The following is a 24,043-nucleotide window of genomic DNA, read 5'->3' as shown; positions in this document are numbered from 1 at the left end:
TCAAACTTAAATAGAATTATTGCTAATAAATCCTAATAGTTAAATGTTAATAAAAACTTTCAATTGGAAACCAAAAGGAAATAAGATTCCCATTTGTAAATGTTATGTTTAAGAATAATAAGATCTAGCAAATATTAAGCAGTGATTGCCATTTAAATAAAATAAACAATATTTTGATTATAATTGTAACCCATATGCGTGTATTATTTTACTCTTTTCTTTCCTATCCCGATTAGGAACCATTGAGAAATACTTAGAAGCCACGAGAGTAAGTAATTAATTTTATAATTCGCCCTGAGATTGAAAACATATTGATATGTGATCTGGTAAATTAATTAGATTATGATTAATGCATTGATTAAATTAAATGACATATAAGAATATTATCTCATATCAATAATCAAGATCACATCAATACATATTCTGTTTTTGACATATTCATACTCATCCCCCATTTTTCGTATTCATCTTTGAGCTTTCTAAGCATATACTCTGCATCTTCTTCACAGCTTGCAATTAGTATTTGATCATCTGCAAAGAACAGCGTTGTCAGATAATGGTTGTTAAGCTTCAATCCCATTCCCGCACATTTTTGTCTCCACTTGTGCAGTGCTTCTTGGATACATGTATATAAATATTTTGAATATGGTAGGGGAAAGACAACACCCTTGTCTCAGACCTTTCGTTGCTGTAAATACCCTTGAGAAAGTATTGTTTTTACCGTGCTTTGAGTACTTCTATAGATGTTCAGTACTGCTTTTAGATAGGTTAGACTAAGGTCTGTTTGCATCAAGACACTAAATAACAGTTTTAAGTACTGTTAAGGACAGTATTATAAGCCTATCATAAGTAAAGTGTACATAACAAATAGCACATAATAAAAGCAATTTTGAGCCCATTAAAATTTTTATATTACTTGATGGGTTCTATTCTTGGCCACAACAACACAAAATGTTTCCTTGTAATCGATAAAAGCGAACTCATGTGAATATTTTCATAAGACATCCATCCCATCCGCTCCTAAAAGCCAGTTAATTTAATTTACGTCCCTTCGTTCTAGAAGTCTTTTAATTCGCTGTCAGCAGTTGAGCTAATCGCAGCGATTTGAATAACAAATTCGAAAAATCAAATTAGGTCTGTGTGAGCCAAAGACATGTGATTGTATCGATTTTCAGAATTCGACGAAGGCTAAAATGTTTGCTGCTAAACGAAAGTATGTTATTGAGGAAAATTTAGAATTTGATTATATCGTTTTAAATTTCCTGATATCGAATATACTTCAGATCGTTTGGAAATTTATAACCGATTCAGTGAGGTTTGCAATTGAAGCAATACTGTTGCATCACAGGCAGAAAAGCTTTAGCATATTTGGAAAAAGTAATTTTCGCAAAACTTAAGATGAAAATAATCAAAGCAAATAATCACAACGAAAGAAAAAGGAGGAAATGGAATATAGCCAAACTGAAAACGCAAGAAACAAAGCAACAATATACAAAACAACTGGAACAGAAACTGGAGGTACGAGAACATAGAAATAGAAGAGGAATGGAAACATAAAGAACAGCATAATAGAGACAGCAGAACAAATAATAGGATTCCAAAAAAAACAAAGAATCGAAAGAATTGTTTGATGAGGAATGTTACCAAAAAAGTCAACTGAAGCATCTCGCAAGAAACAAATGCTACATAGTGACGAACAGGAACAACTGGACCAATATAGAAAAGAAAAACAGGAAGCATTGAAACTCTATAGAAGAAAGAAGAACACATGGATCTCTGAACAAATGCAAGAATTAGAAACGAATAATAAACACAACAAGAAATTGTTCGAATACATAAAACAACAATACGGTACCAAAGAAACTGTCACAAAAATAAACAAAAAAGATTGGGAAAAACATTTCACGGACCTATACAAAAACAACAACAAGGCAGATTCAGAGGATGAGGATATAAGAGGTAACAGAGATGAAGAGGAAGTCGCACCTACTTATCAGGAATTCATGAAGGTATTAAAACAACTAAAACTAAACAAAACGCCAGGGCCAGATGAAATCAACAACGAACTGGTCGTTAACGGAGGAGAGGAGCTCACTAAGCGAATGCACAAGTTAATGGTTACAATTTGGAAGGACGAAAGCATGCCCATAGAATGGAAAAACGGACATATCGCACCAATCTTTAAGAAAGGAGATCCAACTAAGTGCTGCAACTACAGAGCAATTATGCTACTAAATACAACGTATAAGATATTGACCACAATTATAAGAAACCGACTAAATCAGTACCCAGAAAAAATTATAGGACCATACCAACAGGGCTTTAGAAAAGGAAGATCAACAATAGATGCAATACACGTACTAACACAAACAAAACTTACGTGAAATTTTATTAGGTGGCCGTGAAAAGATCCAATCAAAAATAATTTTTCGAAATAAAAATACATAATAATCTAGCCTGATCCTTAATTTATTAATATTGGTTGAGATATCCAAATACATTCCTAGTTAAGTTTGTTGGTGCGTAAAATATTAATCAAACATACAAAATTCTCCCAAGTTGGCTATGACACAAAATTTGTGTAAAAACATTTGACATTATAATATTCATATAGTTCCGGTTGATTTGTTACCATTACTAATATGAATTTTTCTAATAAGGAACTGATTAAAATGACTTTTTGCTAGGAGATTATAACAAAAATGAGCTACTTGCAATAAAAATTTATCATCAGCAATTCCCTGATAGACGACAAGCAAGAAAAGAAACTTTTGAAAGTACATATACTAAAACGGTTTCAACAGACTAGATACTTAGATTGTAAGAATGGTTGTACTAATATGCAGATCCTCAGTGACACTAAGGATTATATTTTAATTCCTGTTTTCTTCATTTACAGTAGTTTTTGTTCGATCAAATGTATCATAATCTAAGTGTCCAGTCCGTTGAAACCGTTCTAGTATATTTTTAAACGTTTCTCTTCTCGGTTATCGTCTATCAGGGAATTTCTGATGAAATATTATTATTGCTAGTAGCACATTTTTGTTATACTCCACTAGCACAAAAACCCTATTAATCAGTCCCTCATTAGAAAAATGCATATTATTAATGGTAACTAAGCAACTGGAACTATAAAAATAATATGTCAAATTTTTCAGCAAATTTAGTGTCATAGTCGACTAGGTAGAATATTGTATGTTTTTAGTAATATTTTGCGCACCAGCAATCTTAACTACGAATTTATTTGGATATTTCATCCAATATTAATAAACTAAGGATCAGGCTAGATTATGATGTATTTCTTTTCGAAACATTATTTTTGATTGAATATTTTCACGGCCACGTAACATAATTTCACGTAATTTTTGTTGCAATTAATGTTTGGCTTAAAGAATCACGAATAACCTACAAATTAAAGCACTTAGGTATAGGGAATACTTGAGAAATAAAAAAGTACCATAAAATATCATTTCATTACAATACTAAAATACAGGGTAGGGTGTTCCATTTAAGAAAACTCAGAAAATACTCATTCCGAGTTTCGACCCACCCTGTTTACTAAAATTAAACATTTTGCTATACTTTTAATGTTTAACAATAGTAGACTATATTTTAGAATAAGTCAATAGATCTAAGTACTTGGGATGTTGGATCGATAGCAGCCTAAATCTTGATCTAGAAATAAGATTGAGAATAGAAGAGGCCAGAAAATCCTTCGAAAAAATCAAAAAGCTGCTTTGTAATTCTCGAATAAAACTCGAAATTCGACTACATTTATCCAAATGCTACGTCTGGTCGACTCTTCTCTATGCAGTTGAGACATGGACCCTTAAAACATCAACCTTAAATAAGTTGGAGGCCTTTGAGATGTGGATCTACCGAAGAATCCTCAAAATTTTATGGACATCGCATACCTCAAACGAAGAAGTGCTGCATAGAATATGCAAGGCAAGAGAACTTTTCAACACAGTGAAAGTTAGAAAAACATTATACCTAGGCCACATACTGAGAAATAATAAGTACCAATATGCTCAACTTATAGTGAAAGGAAAAAATCGAAGGTAGGAGCGGACTAGGGAGGAAAAGACTATCGTGGCTCAGAAACATCCGACAATGGACAGGGCTAAATTTTGAACAGCTGAAGACAGAGAAGAGTTTGCAATTGTAGTAGCCAACCTCCATTGAGGAGACGGCACTTTAAGAAGAAGAAGACTATATTAAAAATCGTTTGAACATAAATCGAAAATTTGATGTCAGATCACTACAATTCTACAGGGTGTACATGTTGCTACGAAATTAACAAAAAAACGTAATTACCTTTTAAACTACCTCGTACAATATTACAAAACCCCATATTTTAAGAAAGGACATATTGAGGAGAATCCAAAAATCTAAAAATATACAGGGTGTTCCATTTAAAAAAACATAAGTTTGTTTTAACCTGTCAATACGGACGCCCCTGTATATTTAAAAATATTTTTAAATTATGGTCCTATCTGTGCGCCAACTTTAACCTAAATAACTTTTTTTCGTATCTCTTACGACAACCGAGTAATTGGACTTTGTCACATTAATGCTCTACCCTGTATGTAAAAAAATCATAATTTAAAAATAAATATCGACCTGTCTCGGGTTTTTTCTCCACAGTGGCGTATTCTCAAAAAAATTAATTTATTCCATAATCTTGAACCTCTCTGTATACAGGGTGAGGCAGATAAGCGGCCTATTAGAAATATCTCGAGAACTAAAGGCAACATAATTATGAAAATTTTAATGAAAAGGTTTTGAAGAGTGATCTATTTAATGAAATTATTTTCATCTATTTGCTACTTCCGGTTATACCGGAAGTTGCTTATAACTTCGTTGTTTTAAATGGGACACCCTGTATATTTTTACATTTTTGGATTTTCCTCGATGTCTTCTTTCTTAAAATATGAGGTTTTGTAATGTTATACAGGGTAGTTTAAAAAATAATTACGTTTTCTTCTTCTTAATTTCGTAGCAACATTCACACCCTGTAGAATTGTAATAGTTTGACATCAAAAACTCTATTTATGTTCAAATGATTTTTAATATAGTCTACTGCTAGTATAGCTAAATTTTTAATTTTAGTTTGCAGGGTTGGTCGAAACTCGGAATGAGTATTTTCTGAGTTTTCTTAAATAGAACATCCTGTATTTTAGTATTGTAATGAAATGATATTTTATGGTACTTTTTTATTTCTTAAGCATTCCCTATACCTAACTGCTTTAATTTGTAAGTTATTGGTGATTCAAGCCAAACATTAATTGCAACAAAAAATACGTAAAATTTTATTAGGTTGGCCGTGAAAATATTCAATCACAAATAATTTTTCGGAAATAAATACATATTAATCTAGACTGATCCTTAAAATTACCAATAATTGTTGATCTATCAAAATACCTACGTAGTTAAGATTGTTGGTGCGATTAAAAATCAAGCACAAATTAAAGCAGTTAGGTATAGGGAATGCTTAAGAAATAAAAAAGTACCATAAAATACAGGGTGTTTCATTTAAGATAATTCAGAAAATACGCAATCCGAGTTTCGACCAACCCTGTATACTTACTAAAATTCAACATTTACTAATAATTTGTAACAATAGTAAACTATTTTTATTAAAAATATTTTGAAGATAAAGATAGTTTTTGATGTCAATATACTACAATTCTACAGGGTGTGAAAGATGCTACGAAATTAATAAAAAAACGTAATTATCTTTTAAACTACCTTATATAACATTACAAAACGTCATATTTTAAGAAAGAAGACATCGAGGAGAATCCACAAATGTAAAAATATACAGGGTGTCCCATTAAAAAAATCGAAGATATAAGCAACTTCGGGTATAACCTGAAGTAGCAAATAGATGAAAATACTTTCATTAAAGAGATCAATCTTCAAAACCCCTTCATTCCAATTTTCATGATTCTATTGCCTTTAGTTCTCGAGATATTAATAAATAATTTGAAATAAATAAATCCCCTATTCGTCCTTGACCTCGTGTTGAACAAAATAAGAATTCTCTTGATTAAATAAATCGACTTCAAGTATATCAATAAGTAGATTCTAAACGTAAATATTATTTTAATGATATTTGCCGAAAAGATTTGTTTCTGGCCCATTTTCCATTATTACAAATTCCCAAACCCACCTTCGATAACCGTTTTAAGAGACCGAATTCAAACAGACCACAATTTGCATGAAGTGCGAGAAAAATAGCTCAGCAATTTGCAAATCTTATCTGGGAACAACTCGGCAATAAGGTTATCATTATATAACCGCTCAGAAAAGTGCGAGTTGCCGGAAAGCTCCCTCTGAGATTATTTTTAGAATGTTTATGTTGCACACAAAGATTATACAATCTCTTTATGAAAATAATATACACATACAGGTTTGAGGTTTGGAAATATATGTTAAGTATAATCAGGGCCGCCGGTAAAGTGTTGGCCGCCCGTGTGCAACTTAATATTTGCCGCCCCTCTTCCAACACTTTAGACGTTTTAACATAGGTACTACATAGTATTTAAACAAATGTGCAGGAGATACATAACAATAATATTTTGTAAATAGATACATACTTACTTGAACATTTCAACTGTGTCCATGATGCAAAGTCCATTCTATGTACATCCTAATATCCCAATTTAAACGTGCATTACTTTAAAATAAACTATGAATAGATAGCATAAAACACATAAAAGAACTAAAAACGAACTTTTCAGGCTTTCGTTTCGGAAAACTTTTTGACAATGTCGCACACACTTCTCGATAGATAACGTTGCTAAGACAGAAAGTCTATCTTGCTTCATTGATAGTGTGACGAACTCCTATTTGGTCAAATTCGGGACACGGCTGAAGAAAATACCTGAAATCCGGGACTTCTCAATGAAAATCGGGCCATTTTTTTAATATAGAACTTTCATAATATCATCATTTTATTTATTAAACATGTTTATCTTGACAATGATTTTTTTAATGGGGTTAAGCCACAATAATTTTGTAATGATAATGACGATAATTAAAATACAGAAACGAAAAAAATTTCACAGTTTGAGTTTTTGTAGAACTATAATAACAAATACCACGATATGCAGCGTTTTGGATGTGGTATTAATATTCTTCTTCTTTATCAGCCTTCAGTAATCCAACTTTGGACATAGGCCTCCCCCAATTCAATCCAGTGTTGTCTATTTTGCGCCACGTGTTTCCAGTTGTGTCCTCCAAACTTCTTTATGTCATCAGCCCATCTCAATTGTTGCCTTCCTTTGCTTCTTCTTCCTAACCACGGTCTCCATTGTTGTATTTCATGATTCCATATTTTATCCTTCAGTCGGGCATTGTGTCCTGCGAAGCTCTATTTTAATTTGGCAGCATGTTCTCCTGCGTCTTTTACTTTGGTTTTGTTTGTAATCCATTTATTTGTTTTTTTTATCTATAAGCCTCACACCGAGCATTGATCTTAATATTACACTCTCGAAATTGTCGACTTTTTTTCGTCCTACCAATTCAGTTTGATATGAATTCTAAGAAGAATATTAAAAATTTCAAAATAGAGTTTTACCAAAACATTGAAAATTCGGATGGCCCGGAAGCCTGGTACGGGACGCCGGGACACGACTTCGTAATTCGGGCCATGTCCCGGATTTTTCGGGCTAGTTGGTCACACTAATTCATTGAGGATCTCAAATAGTTTTTAATATAATTTTAAGTTTTGAAAACGACCGCTCACCCGTATCTACAGTAACGGGTAGAGTTAGGAATATACGTACAAGATAGTTAAGTTTGAAAATGTTGATATAAGATTATTTTCGTAAATGTATTCAAGAATATCACTAGAACTTTTTTCTGTGGTAAAATATTGTTGAACAGCTTTAATTTCTTCATATAAATCGATTGCACTAATTTCAGCCTCTGAACTCTTTATGTCTGTCAGGCTTGATACACTTTCTTACAATTTGTTTTAAGTTCATCATCGTTTTTAACTTTAGTTATGCCATATATTACACTAAAAATGTCTGCGTGCTGTTGAAGTAATTGGACCCGTTCTTTAATTGCTATTATGGTTGCATCCAAAATCTTAAAATAAAAATTTATATTAAATGACAATTACGGAGATAATATAGGTTCATCAGTTCCTTCATACTCAGAATGCACTTTTCTTCTTCTAATTGGTTCGGTAGAGGAGCTAGGGAGACCTTCTTCAATGCTTTTGTAGATATCTCTCTGGATTCGATTACAAAATTTTGAAAATGTTAGAATTGCACTTTGAATTAAAAAGCATTCCCGAAACTACTTTATGACTACAGCTGTAAAAGGGCAGTTCATATAATAAATAACATTTTCTGACATTTTTGTTTAGATTGTTTGGAATATTAGAATTTATAGAATGATCTGAATCATTGCTATTTAATTTTTTAAATTTATTTTCGTTAAAAAAAAGTATTATCATCAGTGGCTTGCTTTTCGCCGCCCTATAATCGGCCGCCCGTGTGCGATGCACACTTTGCACACATGGTAGCGGCGGCCCTGAGTATAATAGAAAGACACGCAAAACCCACGGTAGTGTAGAACAAATTTTAATCCCATATGAAAACCACCCTGGGTGTTTTATTTAAAAATTTAATAACTATTTTTACCCAGTACTTTAAAACTGGTTGACATATCCTTGTCATACTTTGCAGAAAGTGTAGTTACCTTACACCCTACTACATTATGATTAACAAACGTTTCTGGCTAGTACCAGAGGCGTACGACAGGGGACAGTGATTGGTTTACCCTTCCCAAATTCTACGCCACTGGCGGAATTGCTATTTTAGCACAATACTTCGATTCTCTAATACTTTCTAAGTAATTAGTATACTCTTTATTCGTAACGATATAGTCATTAGTTTTCGAGATATTTAAAGTTGAAAATGAAATGGCACAGCTATTTTGATTAATGTGTACTCTTTCATCTTTCATTTTTAACTTGATATATCAAATATAGCAAATATATCAAAAACTAATGATTTTATCGTTACAAATGAAGGGTATATTATTTACATGGAAAGTATTGGAGAATCGAAATATTGTACTAAAATAGCAATTCCGCCAGTGGTGTAGAATTTGGGAAGGGTAAACCAATCACCATCCCCTGTCGTACGCCTCTGGTAGTAGCCAGAAACGCTTATTTATCAAAATTTAGTAGGACGTAGAGTACCTGCATTTTCTGCCAAGTATGACAAGGATATGCCGAATAGTTTTATAGCACTTGGTAAAAATATTTATTAAATTTTTAAATAAAACACCCTGTAACTCAGTAACGAGCCACATTTTATTTAAGTGATTTGGGTTAAATCTTAATATTTTGAGGTCTAGAATCTACAACGCAGAGATTGGACATTCCTAATGAATCACCCTGTATAGGTCGTAAAAACTTCTTTTTAAAACGCCTATTACAAACAAGTATCCATTACATACATCCTACAAATTTGAAAAACGCCCTATTTCTCTGGACTAAAAATGTAAATGAGAAGATTAATACAGGGTGTTACAAAAAGGCTGGTCATAAATTAAATCACATATTCTGGGACCAAAAATAGTTTGATTGAACCTAACTTTCCTCAGTGCAAATGTGCTCATAAGAAAAGTTACAGCCCTTTGAAGTTACAAAGTGAAAATCGATTTTTTCCAATATATTGAAAACTATTGGAGATTTTATATTGAAAATGGACACGTCGCATTCTTATGGCAGGAACATCTTTAAAAAAGCAATGAAATTTGTGCACCCCATAAAAATTTTATGAGGATTTTGTCCCCTTAAACCTTCCAAATGTTTGTGTACGTTCTAATTAAATTATTATTGTGGTACCGTTAGTTCAACACAATGTTTTTAAAACATTTTTGTTTCGTAGTACTCTTTCGATCAGTTTTTATCAAGGTATTTGGAACATTTGTAAAATCCACCACATATTTATAAATGGTTAAGTAAGGTTATAGAGACCTGGTAATAATATTATGAAAATAATATTCTATACCTAATCTTAATTAACCGTTTAGAAATAATATGTGGTGGATTTTACAAATGTTCAAAATATCTGAATAAAAACTGGCTTATCAAAAAAGTACTAAGAAGCAAAAACTCTTAAAACCACTGTGGTAAACTAATTGTACCACAGTTATAATTTAATTGGAACGTAAACAAATATTTGGGGGGTTTTAAGGGAACAAAACTCCCATAAAAGATGTTCCTGTCATAAGAATGCCACATGTCCATTTTCAATAAAAAATCTCTAATAGTTTTCGATATATGTATTGGAAAAAAATCGATTGTCATTAGGTAACTTCTAAGGGCTGTAACTTTTTTTATGTGCACATTTGTACTAAGGTAAGTTAGGTTCAATCGTACTACTTTGGTCCCAGAATATGTGATTAAATTTATGACCTATTTTTTGTTACCTGTATTATAAGACGTATACCTATAAGCTCTCCCTTCCAAGACTAAATAAATTTTAAAAATTTATTCATAATGGAATGGAATGTGAGATTATGCAGTTTTCTACATTATTACATTATTTACTTGTTTGTAAAAATCCATACTCACCATCCCCTCACGTTATATTAAAGTTTATTTTGTGTAGCAAAAATTTATCAATAGAGTTTTATTAAATTTTTGTGTTTGCTTGCAGGTAAAGATTACATATGGGGCCAAGGACACATAGGGGTAACATGTAGAGGTAAGTTTTTATTTAATACATTGATAACATTATTTTAAATAAATAACTACACGCATCAGAAAAGTCTAGGAATATTTTTAGAAAGAGACGCAATTTCTGCTTTAATTGTTTTGGACAAATAATAATCGATTTGTAGTGATTCGTAGCATTTAATATATAAGAAAATTTGTTGAAATGTCAAAAATAACGAGAATGCCTTTCACAAATGTCAAAAATATCGAGAAGTATTATAATTAACAAAAATAGGTCATCACAAAATATAGTCGTAATATTGTTCTAAAGCTATTTTCTTGTGACATTTTTACAATTTTAACTATTTATAATGGGAAATAAGCCACAATATTATTAAAAAATGATTTTTATTAACGTTTAGACGCCCAAATCGGGTGCCGTTGTCAAAATACAAAATACTTCTTTTGATATATAAATACAAAATACAAAATACTTCAGTAGTATTTTGTATTTTGACAACGGCACCCGATTTGGGCGTCTAAACGTTAATAAAAATCAGTTTTTAATAATATTGTGGCTTATTTCCCATTATAAATAGTTAAAATAGTCGTAATAAGAAAAAAGCAGAATAAATACAAAGTATTCCGTCCACCCTGGTTTATTAAGGCTTTACATCTGTCGTTCATAAACAAAATGTGATTGTCGATACCCTGTTGAGATACATTTGCCCATTCTTCTACCAGACGTTCTCGGAAACGAAACGGTGTATATGTTATCCAAATGTGGAGTAAATATTCGTTGCTCGATGGGATTCAGGTCGAGTGATTGTGCTGGCCAAGGCAACACATCAATACCTTCCTTGGTAAGCCAGTATGTCGCTGGGCGTGTGACATGTAAACGAGCATTATCATGCATTAGGTGGAGGTTTTGACCAACCGCATCAGCAAGTGGATGAACGATAACGATAGGTTGTAGAATGGTGTCGAGGTACCGCTGAGCTGTAAGGAAGAGGTTTGGAAAAACGAGGTCCGTTCTGCTACCGACTAGTATTCCACTCCATATCATTACTGCACCACCTCTGTATATGTAAACGTCCTGAACATGTTTAAGTGTTCTACATTTCCAAATCGTTTCCACACTCTTACTCGACTAGAATCTGGATGAAATCCAAATCTAGATTCGTCGGAGAATAAAACTGTCTTCTTCTTCTTCTTTTTGTATAGACATGACTGTCTGTTTTTTCAATGTGCCTCTAGTAAGTTGTCGTTCCATCGTTTTCGTGGTCTTCCCACTGATCGTCTTCCTATTGGGGAACCGTCTCTCGCTGTCCTGGCTACCCGATTTCTTGTCATTCGGTTTATGTGGTCATTCCATTCTATTCTTCTGTTTCTTACCCAGTTATTAATGTTATCCACCTTGCATTTCCGTCGTATATCTGTACTTCTAGCTCTGTCCCATAGAGTCTTACCATCGATTTTTCGAAGGGTTTTCATCTCCGCTGTTTCGAGCAATCTTTTTGTCCTCTCTGTATCGGGTCGTGTTTCTGCCGCGTATGTCATTATTGGTCTGATGACTGTTTTGTAAATTCTGCCTTTCATTTCTTTTCCGATATTCTTATTTCTCCATATTGTGTCATTCAGGCAACCTGCGTCTCTGTTTGCTCTATTCACTTGATCTTTCACTTCTGTTTCGAGCCTTCCGTAGCTAGATAGTGGTATTTAAACCTGTAGCCTAGGTATTTAAACTCCATCACTTTTTCTATTATCAGACCTTCCAGCTCCAATTCACATCTTATTGGATCTGCTGTTATAACCATGCATTTTGTCTTTTTTGAGGAAATTAACATGTTAAATTTTCTGGCGATTATGTTGAATTGGTGCAGCGTACGTTGTAAATCATCTTCACTTTGAGAGATTAGTATTGCATCTTCCGCATAGCTATAGCAGATTATTTTAAGTTGTTTTTCTCCCATTTGGTATCCTTTTTTAGTTCTTACTTTTTTTATTATTTCGTCCATGATCAGGTTGAACAATAAAAGACTCACGGAATCCCCCTGTCTTATCCCATTGCTGGCTTCAATTGGGTCAGTTAGTTCATCTTCCACTTTTACTTTTATTGAGTTGTTCTGGTAGATGTTTTCTATCGTTTTAATTATTCCCAGAGGTACCTCTCTCGAGTATAACAAGTAGAGTAACAACAAGTTTTAGGTCGGGAAGGTCATGCACTGACGCTATATTTATAATGAGGCAAGTTCAAGAGAAATCGTTGGAATACAACAGACCGGCATATTTATGTTTCGTGGACCTTAAGAAAGCATTTGACAGGGTCACATTAAAGGACGTTATCCACTTGTAATAAAACTGTAGCTCAATTAATTGCATGCCAGTTTTGATATTTTTGACACTACTCTAATCTTGTAGCCCGATTGCCTCTGGAGATAGGTGGACATCTCAATGGCCTTCGATTGTGGAGATTGGCTTCATGGAGACGATTTCCTACTGTATCACAGCATGTGGATACCTGGTGTGCCCGCTGCAAGTCGCTAACCAGTTCAGTCGCTGTAATTGTTAGTTGTCTTCTAGCGGTTAACACTAAAAATAGGTCTTGAGTTGCAGTTGTAGCGCGCTCACGTCCTAGATGCAGGGCCGTAACTACCATTGGGGCAACCGGGGCAGTGCCCCGGGGCCCCCGGCCAAGAAGGGTCCCGCAGGGGCCCTCGTTTGGTTGGCCGTGTATAGATTTTAACGGGAACAATTAATAAAAATATGTATTTTAAAAGCCGATCCCAATGAAATATTTTTAAATGACACAATTTTAAAAAGACCTTACAGGGGCACCCTAGATTTCAAATAAAGTTTTCATTTTTCACTGGGGAAATTAGTCTTTTCGACTAAAATGCAATTGGAACAGAACAGAGGTCCCTGAGACCTGAGCTAAGCTGGGGCCCCCGAGACCTTAACATAAAAACTTAAATAATTAGAAATTATTTATTTCGGCGTAATAAAACCTAAAATGTCATTGGATAGAGGGCCCGGGATAAGCAAAATGATTTAACTTAAAATAAGATGATTTCAAAATTTTTTGTTGGTCAACTAAAATAGCAATATGTAGGTACAAGAAACTTTAGTCATGGAATGCATTAAAATGCGTTTTCAAGGGGCTAAACATTAAACATTTTTCCGGACCTCCCCCTTCCCCCAGACCCCCGGTTGGGGGCCACAAGATCACGTTTGCCCCGGGGCCCCCAACATCGTACTTACGGCCCTGCCTAGATGACGTTAGGCTGGACTTCCAATGTCACAAGAATGCCGCTACAATTGACTTATAACACTTTGAGAGACTCCCTCCCATGCGCTCAACTACGTTAGTTTGCCACATGCCACATTGAAGAAGACCTACAGCCCTACCAAAGTTAAATGACGTCGTTTCATGATAAAAAACAATATTTTCAATGCACTAAGTAAACAAGAACTTTATAGCATGAACAAAATCGAAACTAGCAGGGTATTTACTGCAGTGTAAAACCTATAGTTTGTCCCTCTCCTGTAAAAAGCTTTTAGTCCAGGGTAATAAGGATTTTCTCAGGACACTCAAAGATCCAGGTAGCTGACTACTTTTACTGTAGACCTATAGAAAGAAAACCTACCTGTTTCCTGCCTAGAGTTCGCGTCCGTTTTTTAATTATTAACAATTTATTGTAAAAATCGCGATTTTTTCGATTATTTGCACCCTATTCAAAAGCTAAACAGTTGACATAAAACTACAAAATTTCTGAAAGATTTCTGAAAGTTAAAAAGTTAATTTGTTGCTTCGCAAATTGTAAAGTAAACCAAAATCGATATTTGTTAATAACTTTTACTAAATTTAACTTAGAATTTTAGGGTTTCACCCAAAGTTGGTTATTTTGGTAATTAACAAACCCTCCAAATTTGAGACCGATCCATTAATTAGTTTAAAAGTTATTCTATTTATTTATCCCAGAGACATTTATTTTGCAATAACATAAGACAGAAAATAATGAACATTGGGCAATTCTGAGTATGCCAAACGAAAGTAGAAGACTGATAGTATCAAAATGTATTAAAAAAAGATAAAAAATTAATCAATATAATCAAAAATCCTAAAGCCAAATTTTTGAAATGTTGTAGTTTATAAACATTTAGAATAACTTGACAAATATTGTCCGTAGGAACAATCTTTTTATATATTCGGAAAGCTAGTATTTTAACACGAATTTTCAAATAAAAAAATTTAGCCTGGGTTCATTAGGGACAAAGTTAGCCATTTGTTTTTTTTAATTCACAGCTAATTTGTTTATAATAATTAAGGAATTTCATTGATGCCATTTTAAATAATGGGATTTGTATTTTTTGTTAAAAAATTTGCACAAACATTGTATCTTCATAGCACCCTCTACGATTTTTCAAAATTGTAGTTCAAACGGTTACTAGGGGGAACCTACGAATCTCCACCGAGTTAAAATACCGAAAAAGCAATTTCAAATTAATACAGTTTTCTGTATTTCCGGATCAACTCAATGAATTTTCATCTTTTTTGTCAATGGATTGTCAAAAACATGGATTTTTGGGAAGAAATTATTTTCTCAAAAATTGTTTAAACAAATTAGATTGTTTATTAATTAATAAATGTCAAATTGCAAATAGACAAATTACATATTTGTATTGTACAGAAAAATTACATACGAATTAAAAAAAGAAAGATCAAAATATATTCAGTAGATCCCGAGATATAGAAAATGATAGTAGGTTTAAGTTGCCTGTTTTAATTTTTGAACTCGTGCATTTGCTCCCAGCTCCCCCTTCACTTACCACGACTAGTCACCAACTGAACAGCATTTTTAAAAATTCGTGTAAAATACCAACTTTTCGAATATGTAAAATGATTTTTTCTACGGACAATATTTTTAAAGTTGTTCTAAATGTTTATAAACTACAAAATTTCAAAAATTTGGCATTAGTATTTTTGACTATATAATTTTTTTATCTTTTTTTAGTACATTTTGATAGTATCACTTTTCTACTTTCATTTGACATACGCAGAATTGCCTTATCTTCATTATTTTCTGTCTTATGTTATTGCAAAATAAAGGTCTCTGGGATAAACAAATAGAATAACTTTTAAACTAATTAATGGATCGGTCTCAAATTTTGAAGGTTTGTTAAGTACCCCAATACACAACTTTGGGTGAAACACTAAAGTTCCAAAGTAGTTCTAGTAAAAGTTATTAACAAATAACAATTTTCACTTATTTTGAAGTTTGCGTAGCAACAAATTACCTTTTTAACTTTCAAATATCGGCATTTTGAAGGTTTTTCAATATTCTAAAAAATTAAATTTTGTAGTTTTATGTCAACTGTTTAGCTGTTGAATGGGGTGCAAAAAATCGAAAAAATTATAGGTTTTCTTCCTATAGGTCTACAATAACTAAAAAAGTAGTCAGCTACCTGGATCTTTGAGTGTCTCGAACATGGTCTATTTCCAGCTTATTACCCTGGAGTATTTTTGTCAAATATTCGTTATCAAATTTACCGTTATGTTTTACTCACAAAAATCTACAGGATAAAAGCCACTGTATAAATTCAATTTAAATTAAATGATCACGTGAATTTATTTTTATTAATTTAATTGTTATAAAAATATCCCTAGACACCCGATGTGTGTGTTATTAAATTAACATATTTATTCTATATTTTAATATTTCTCCGTTGTCTATACTCGACAAACTCAGCATCTTTTTTTTTTAATGCTGACAAGAAAATGAAATAAAATCCACTATCAGAAAAAACTTTATTTAAATTCTCGCAAAAAATTAAATGTGTTACAGGTCACGTACACATATGAGTTCGATATAAATATGTAATTAAATAGGAATGTTTGAAATCTGTAGATATAATTCAAGGGTATGATGATAAATTTGTTGTAATTATTTATTTTAGAACATTGTCACTATAGACTCAGTGGCACCTTCGTATAGAGATTGTTGTCTTCCTTTATTAGATATTTTAGACAAACAATACCGTTAATACGAGGTTCACTCAGTAATTATACGCTACAAATACTAAAACGAACTAGTATAACACGTTTTTAATTTAATAAACACCAATAAGATGCTTAAGAACATTACAATCTGATCAAACAACATGATTAATGAGCAACTTTTTTCTAGCATAATTTACTATTTACTACTAAAAATTTGAAACTCAGGATAAACTCACTATATCCTAAGGATAAACTCACAAGACAGTTTCATATACAGTAATGTCACTAGAAAAATCACCAAATACATCTTCATTTTTGGTTGATCATGTCGGCCTTCGATGGTAATCCATAAATAATATATTATACTAATACGTCGCTAAAGAGTTCTAAAAACAACTGCTTTTTATATAAAAGCAGATTAAAAATCTAAAAATTAAAGGAATAACGCAAAAAACACAAAAAATCGACGATATAACTTACATAAATAACCTGTGAAATGCCAATAGGGTCAAAATTTCATAAATGTCAATAGCGTCAAAATTTCATAACAGTGGAGTAAACTTGCCTTAGGTTGGACCAATTACAAACAAGCATTGCGGCGCGGTAAATTTGAATTACTCCTAGTTTAAAAACAAGGTATAGTATCCCTTTGGTTCTGTTAATTTATTGCACAAATATTAACCTGTACCATCACTTGCATTATACGCTTTTCACTTAACTAACTCGAAGGGTTTCTTTTTCTTGAGTCTTCTAGCCAGATCCGTGTTGTGAAGAAGTTGGATAGTCTCAACAGTGATGTGTTAAAGAAGTCATTGTTTGTGACTCTTGGCAAAATTTTCAATGGTCTTGTTAACAGTATCCATTTCGAGGTCTCTATGGAGGTCACTGTTCCTATAGTACCAAGGCAAGGAACTTTGACAATCCTCCTTCGCACTTTGTTTTGGAAACGCTGGATGAAGTCTAAATTATTCTTACTAGCACAATCCCACAGCTGGATGCCATATATCTATATAGGTTTTAGAATCTGTTTATACAAAAGTATTTTGTTGTAGATTGCCAGGGTGGATTGTTTTCCCAATGGCCAATACATTTTTTTATATTTATGTTCAGCAGTTTTGTTTTCTTTTGACATGGGCTCACCAGTATACTGCCCTGTTAGGTAAAAGGCAGTAAGTGACATTTTTGTCAAAAATGAGATATTAATGTATCCTACCCAAGTAGTAACTGCTCTTACTTTTACAAAGGGTTTGGTGCACATTTATAGTCAACTAATACCAGAACTAGCAATGGCAAAAAGCAGTAACTAACAAAGTAACTCTCAATGTGACGGTAACAGGCAGTATTCAACTGTAGATACTGCTATTTTCCTTCTTGTATTCAAAGTTTGTATTATATCATGACATAAGGCCGTATCTTCTCCGATACTGCCATTTGCGTAAACATCACCTGATTTAACATCCGTTAAAATAAACACATGACAGAAAATAAACTAGAAATTCCTAGTAAATTACGAGATAATTGTAGAGGTGTCCCTATGCAAAAGAAACAAGGTATAATTTCGCAACTGTGCCCTCTCATACCTGAAAACAGTCGGCAATTTTGGCTTTCATTAAAAGAAGATGACGTAGAAGACTTAATAAATTTCGAATAGTTTTTTCAATATTATGTAATTAACTAAGACTTTTTTCTTTTTCTAATGTGAATTACATTTGAGTACACTACCGCTTTATTCTACATTTTTGTTTTATTTGTAAAACCGATATTTACATAAAGCTGACAACTCTACATTTCTTTTTAAGAAAACAACTTCATTATTAGGGCAAACAGCAGTAACTGCTGAATTTTCAGCCAAAAAACAAGTAACACAATTGTTTGATTTGTCAAAAATTAAAATTAATACATATTTTTTAATGTTTTTTAACGTTTTTCTGCTTAAAATCAAAGAAATGGTAAATTGTGTGAAAGAAAAAATCTTAAATTACAAATAACTCAAAACCATTATTTTGGCATTTACTGCTTTTTACCTTATCATGGCAGTATAGCCTAGCGTCGAATATAATATCGGCAGATGGTATATTCTTCCTCTTCGTGTACCATGTCCTTTCAGAACGTTGGTTACCATCATAGCTATCTTAATTTTATTCACTGCCACCCTGAATAGCATGCTTGTATCAACACAATACCAATCTCGCAAGTTCTTCAACCATAAGGTTCTTCTTCGTCCTGGACTGCATTTGCCTGGTATTTTCCCTTGCATAATATTTTGCATCAACCTATATTTGGGACCTCTCATTACATGTCCGAAATACTCCAGCTTTTTCTGCTTGATGCTTTTTATGATCTCAGTAGTCTTGCTGAGACATTCTAGTATTGTGGACTTTCGAATCTTCTCCACCCAGGAAACTTTTAAAATTCTTCTTTAGCAGGGGTGGGCAAAGTGCGGCCCTCGGGCCGCATGTGGCCCTTTACACATTCTTTTGCGGCCCGCGGAAAAAAAGTGAATTATTTTCATTAAAAGATTTTTTTTTAATTAGTGCTAATATTAATAAAAATATAGATAATGCAGCTATTAATTAACAATTGCGCAGCGGGTGATTTTTCCGCAAATTTTCAACATAACGCGGGCAATTATTTGGGTTTCCGGCAGTTTTGTCGACTCCCTGAATGAAATCCGAAAAACGAAATTTCAACAAAAGGGAAGGATATTTTTGAAGTAATCTGGAACTGTTTACAAAACTTTAAATTAACGCTGTAACCTAGTAAGTGTAACAACTGACGGTGCACCAAATTTAAGAGGAACAAATATTGTAATGTTGAGAAAACTTAAAGATTACGTCCATGAAGAATTTTCAGAACATTAGTTATTATTTTTCACTGCTTAATCCATGAGCAGGTATAGGGCTTTTCATTCACAGTCATTTGTTTCGAGCTTCTGTCATATGTAGTATAATTCGTGTATATTAATTTTATACACAGATTATACAACATATGACAGAAGCTCGAAACAAATGACAATCGATGAAAAGCCCTATTGTGCAAAAATATTTTGCAAGTAGTCAACGCCAACGTCATTTCAATTATAAGTAATATTGTTAAATTATTCGTTCAATAGGATTAAATCATCGTGCATAGTTTTATATTATTCAATTCTTTCAAAGAAAACAAAAACAATGAAGGGAATCTAAGATTTTTCAAATTTATATTTTTGTTTATATTGATTTAAATGACGCGTGTTGCATATTACATATGATGCGTGTTTGCATCTATTTAAGCACAGAATTTCCCTTCAAATATTTAAGTACCTAATAGCAATGTGAAAATAGAATTAACTATTTTATTTGGAAATAAGCCACAATTTAAGTTTGAAATTTAATTTATTTGACGTTTCCATTTCCACTTCGGAAATCGTTATCAAAATACAAATCATTAATAAATTAAACTAATTAAATAAATGCTTAATTTGTTAATGTTTTGTATTTTGATAACGATTTCCGAAGTGGAAATCGAAACGTCAAATAAATTTAATTTTAAACTTAAATTGTGACTTATTCCCAAATAAAATAGTAAATTGCATAAGATGTCACAAGGAAATAGCTTCAGAACAATATTAGGGAAAAAATAAATAGGTTCAGAGATAAAATAAAAATAAATAAATGTATAGATACACGTATATTTGAGGGAAATACCATGCTTAATTAAGTGCGAATGCTGTTTAGGGGGAGGGGTACGGTTTGAAAAATTATTTTGTTTGAAATTTTTGATTTTTTTTATTATTTTAAATGAAAGTACATAAATAAATAAACTTCAAGAATACTCTATAAAATTTTTAGCTTGACCGGAGTAAAATTACCGGAAGTAAAGCATGTTTAATATCCCTACCTTCGACTCGCTTTGCAGTAGCTTGAGCGTAGTGAGAAACGTTCAACAGCTGTTCCCGTCTCTTTTGTAAATTACTCTAAGATTCAAAAACCTATTCCGACGTGCATCACTTTACGATTTGACAGACAAAAAACCAATTAAAATAAAAGTTGTCAAACCAAACGCGTTTTTCTCAAAACTGCTTTTTTCAAAGGCGGTGGACATTGTAACTCAAAAACTACCTACTTGACAGATCCACCTAAAATTTTTCATAGATTTTTTTTGGACATTTTGTGAGGTAACTCTGTCGAGATATGTTTTGGTCAACAATAATAAATATGTTGATTTTCACCCTTTTTATAAAAATTTCCTCATTTTGACTGGTATTTTGAGTGATATCAAAAACTCAAAAATCGTTAAAACTAAAAACCTCAACAGCGTTACGTCGAGAAACTCAAAAGCTAATAAAATATTTTTGAATTTTTTGTTTCATATGATCCATTGACGAGTTCTACTGCAAAATCCATTTTTTCTTGGAGCTGCCTGTAAAAATTTGCCACCGTTGGCTTATTTTTCAATATTTGGTCTTGAATTTTTTTTGAATAATCTTTGGATTGTACTGAATATATTTATTTGATTTAACCATGTCCCCCCCACCTGTAAACAAAATTAGTAAAAAGTTAAAAATTCGAACATGTTAAGGTAACAAATATTGCGGCCCTCGGTAAAAGATCAAAAATATTTTGTGTCCCTTACTAAAAAAAGTTTGCCCACCCCTGTTCTATAGCACCATATTTCGAAAGCCACAAGGCGATTTAGATCGATTTTATTCACAGTCCAGGACTCGACACCATACAGTAATACCGAGAACACGTAGCAGCGAAGTAGGCGGATCCTCAATGCCAATTTTAGGTCTCTGTTAGATAACACCTTGGACATTTTTCTAAAAGCGGCTCTGGCCTGTTCTATCCTAGATCTAATTTCGCCGTGACTTTCTGCGTTACAATTTAATTGCTGTCCAATGTGAACGATTTTATCAACTTGCTCAAGTTTTGTATTATTTACATGTAGACGGTTTTATATTCTGTTGTTTACTTATTACGAGTATTTTTGTTTTCCGTATGTTCAGATCACGACTTGCCTCCCTACAACTCTCAACGACACTATCAAGTAGTGTTTGATGGTGTCTGGTTCCCCAAATTTAAAAAATCATCAATTTTCGTTGATTAGAACCGGAGATATTGCGACTTTTATAAATTCGAAGTTATGAATTCTGTTTTTGAAGTAGTAATAGCTTCGTTTTTAAATCCTTTATCTTTGGCGCATGATGGACGCCTCATTTTTAAAGTAATCATTCAAAATCCTTTGTATTTGTGAATCCACTGTATAAATATGTCACCTATATATCTCTACCTCTGTGTAGACGATCACAAAACACTACGTCAATTTTTAATATCTATCTATGACGGCTTTACGTCCAATGTGTGATTGATTCCATTCTGTGGTTTAGGTATTAAATTTTGTCCATTATTTTTTGTTCCGCTGCCTCATGTTTATTGATTTGTTTTAGTCGCCCGAGTCTTTTTTGGATGTATACATTTTTTGACCTAGGCCTGTTGTGTGGGTTTCTGTTTTTTTAAACGTCACTAAACATTAGTTCTGCTGTTCAACATATTTTTTGATAACAAAAGCTGCCATTTCTGCTGGTAATCTTCGTTGATTTTGGGGCAACTAAGTTACGTTTTTCCTCCAACGACCTTTTCCAACAAGAATATTATAATATTTAAATTTTTCTACCGGTTTCAGTGTATTTAAATATACACTCACCGACACAATTAACAGCCCACCTTGTATTTCTTTCACTTTGTAGAAATTGTCAACATTGGCCCCATTTTATGAAAGATATGGTGAAAACTATCTTTGAGGAAAACAAAACAATACAATTATTGAAAAAAACTCGTTTATGAAGGCATGTTTAGCAAAAATAGAGAATGTGGAGAAATCCCCTTACGAATAATTCACACATCCATATATATATATATATATATATATATATATATATATATATATATATATATATATATATATATATATATATATGTATATATATATATATAATACAATCACAGTACCAACTCTTCTATATGCAAGCGAGACATGTGTTACAAATAAAAGACATGAAAGTGCCATAAATGCAGCACAAATGAAGCAGCTGAGAAAAATAGCTGGAAAGACGAAGTTGGACAGGGAAAGGAACGAAAACATCAGAAGTTCTAAGACAGGAACCAATAGAGAAAAAAATTGAAAAAAGAAAACTGAATTGGTTTGGACATATAACTAGGATGAACGAGAACAGACTAGTAAAGAAGCCAAAGACGGGAAAAAAGAAGAAGGCGCAGACCTAGAAAGGGGTGGATGGAACAAATCGAGGAAATCGGTACCAAGAGAGAGAAAACAGTGCAACAGATGAAGGAAATGGCAGGATACCGGAAGGCGTGGAAGAAATGGGTAAAAGATGGATAGGTGATACCAAAGTCCGACGCTCTAATAGGGCATAAGGACAACGAGAAGAAGAAGAATTTTCTTCGAAAATTTTTAACCATTGTAATTTTACAGGTAGTTTTCACCGTATCTTTCATAAAATGTGGTTCAATATTGCCAATTTCTGCAAATTGAAAGAAATACAAGGTGAGCGGTTAATTGTGCGGATGAGCGTATAAAAAGCAAAATAAAAATTCAAAATCTACCTATAAAATTTAAATGTATACATCAACCATCGCGATTCAAACGATCGATTTCTTGTGCTTTTTCCCTTTGCCTTCTTATGTTGATTTAATTAAACTTTAAAGTGAACATTTTTGGCTTACAGACTTTATTTCCAGGCACATTTTTCGGGAAAGTTGGTATCGCATCTCTAGCTCGTATTAATGGAAAAGGCAGTCAGTGAAGAATGTGAATTTTTACCGAAAAATGTATATTTATTTAGTCAGAAATTTCGTTGTTGTGGGAGCAATAATCGTTTTTCGCGGTCTTTGTTATTTTCCAAGTAAGGAATTTCTGTAATAAAGTTGAAATAATGCGCAATTTATAAAATTTCTCCTCATGTTTTCCAATCTCTAGCACTATTTGTTCATTTGTTTGTGTTTGTTACTTTAAGGGGGAGAGGGGTATGGTTCGAAATCAACATATCAAGCACATTTTTGTGAATTTTTTTCGAAGCTATGGTAGAATTATTTTATTTTTAAATTAAATAAACATATTAAGTACAATTCGAAGAATATTTAAGAAAAAATTCAATCCAAAATATTGAAAAATAAGCCATTGGTGACAAATTTTGACAGGCAGCTAAAAAAAATGGATTTTACGGTGGACATCAGAACTCATCACTGGATCATACCAAACAAAAAATTCAAAAAGATTTAATTAGCTTATGAGTTTCACGAGGTAACAACGTCGAGTTTTTTTATTTTTAATGATTTTTGAATTTTTGGTAT

General features: G+C 32.6%; 1 protein-coding gene across 1 annotated transcript in view; it reads left to right on the top strand.

Annotated features, from left to right (window-relative positions):
- The window catches only part of LOC114340898 (phosphatidylinositol 3-kinase regulatory subunit gamma-like), a 773,815-nt gene that overhangs the window by 202,508 nt on the left and 547,264 nt on the right, over positions 1-24,043 (top strand). Inside the window, exon 6 of the mRNA XM_050641271.1 lies at positions 10,692-10,739. Coding sequence (XP_050497228.1) covers positions 10,692-10,739 — 48 coding nt within the window. The remainder of the gene's footprint in view (positions 1-10,691; positions 10,740-24,043) is intronic.

The sequence above is a fragment of the Diabrotica virgifera genome, chromosome 10, assembly GCF_917563875.1.
Source record: "Diabrotica virgifera virgifera chromosome 10, PGI_DIABVI_V3a".
Taxonomy (NCBI): Eukaryota; Metazoa; Arthropoda; class Insecta; order Coleoptera; family Chrysomelidae; genus Diabrotica; species Diabrotica virgifera.
This window is presented reverse-complemented; position numbering and strand designations above follow the sequence as displayed.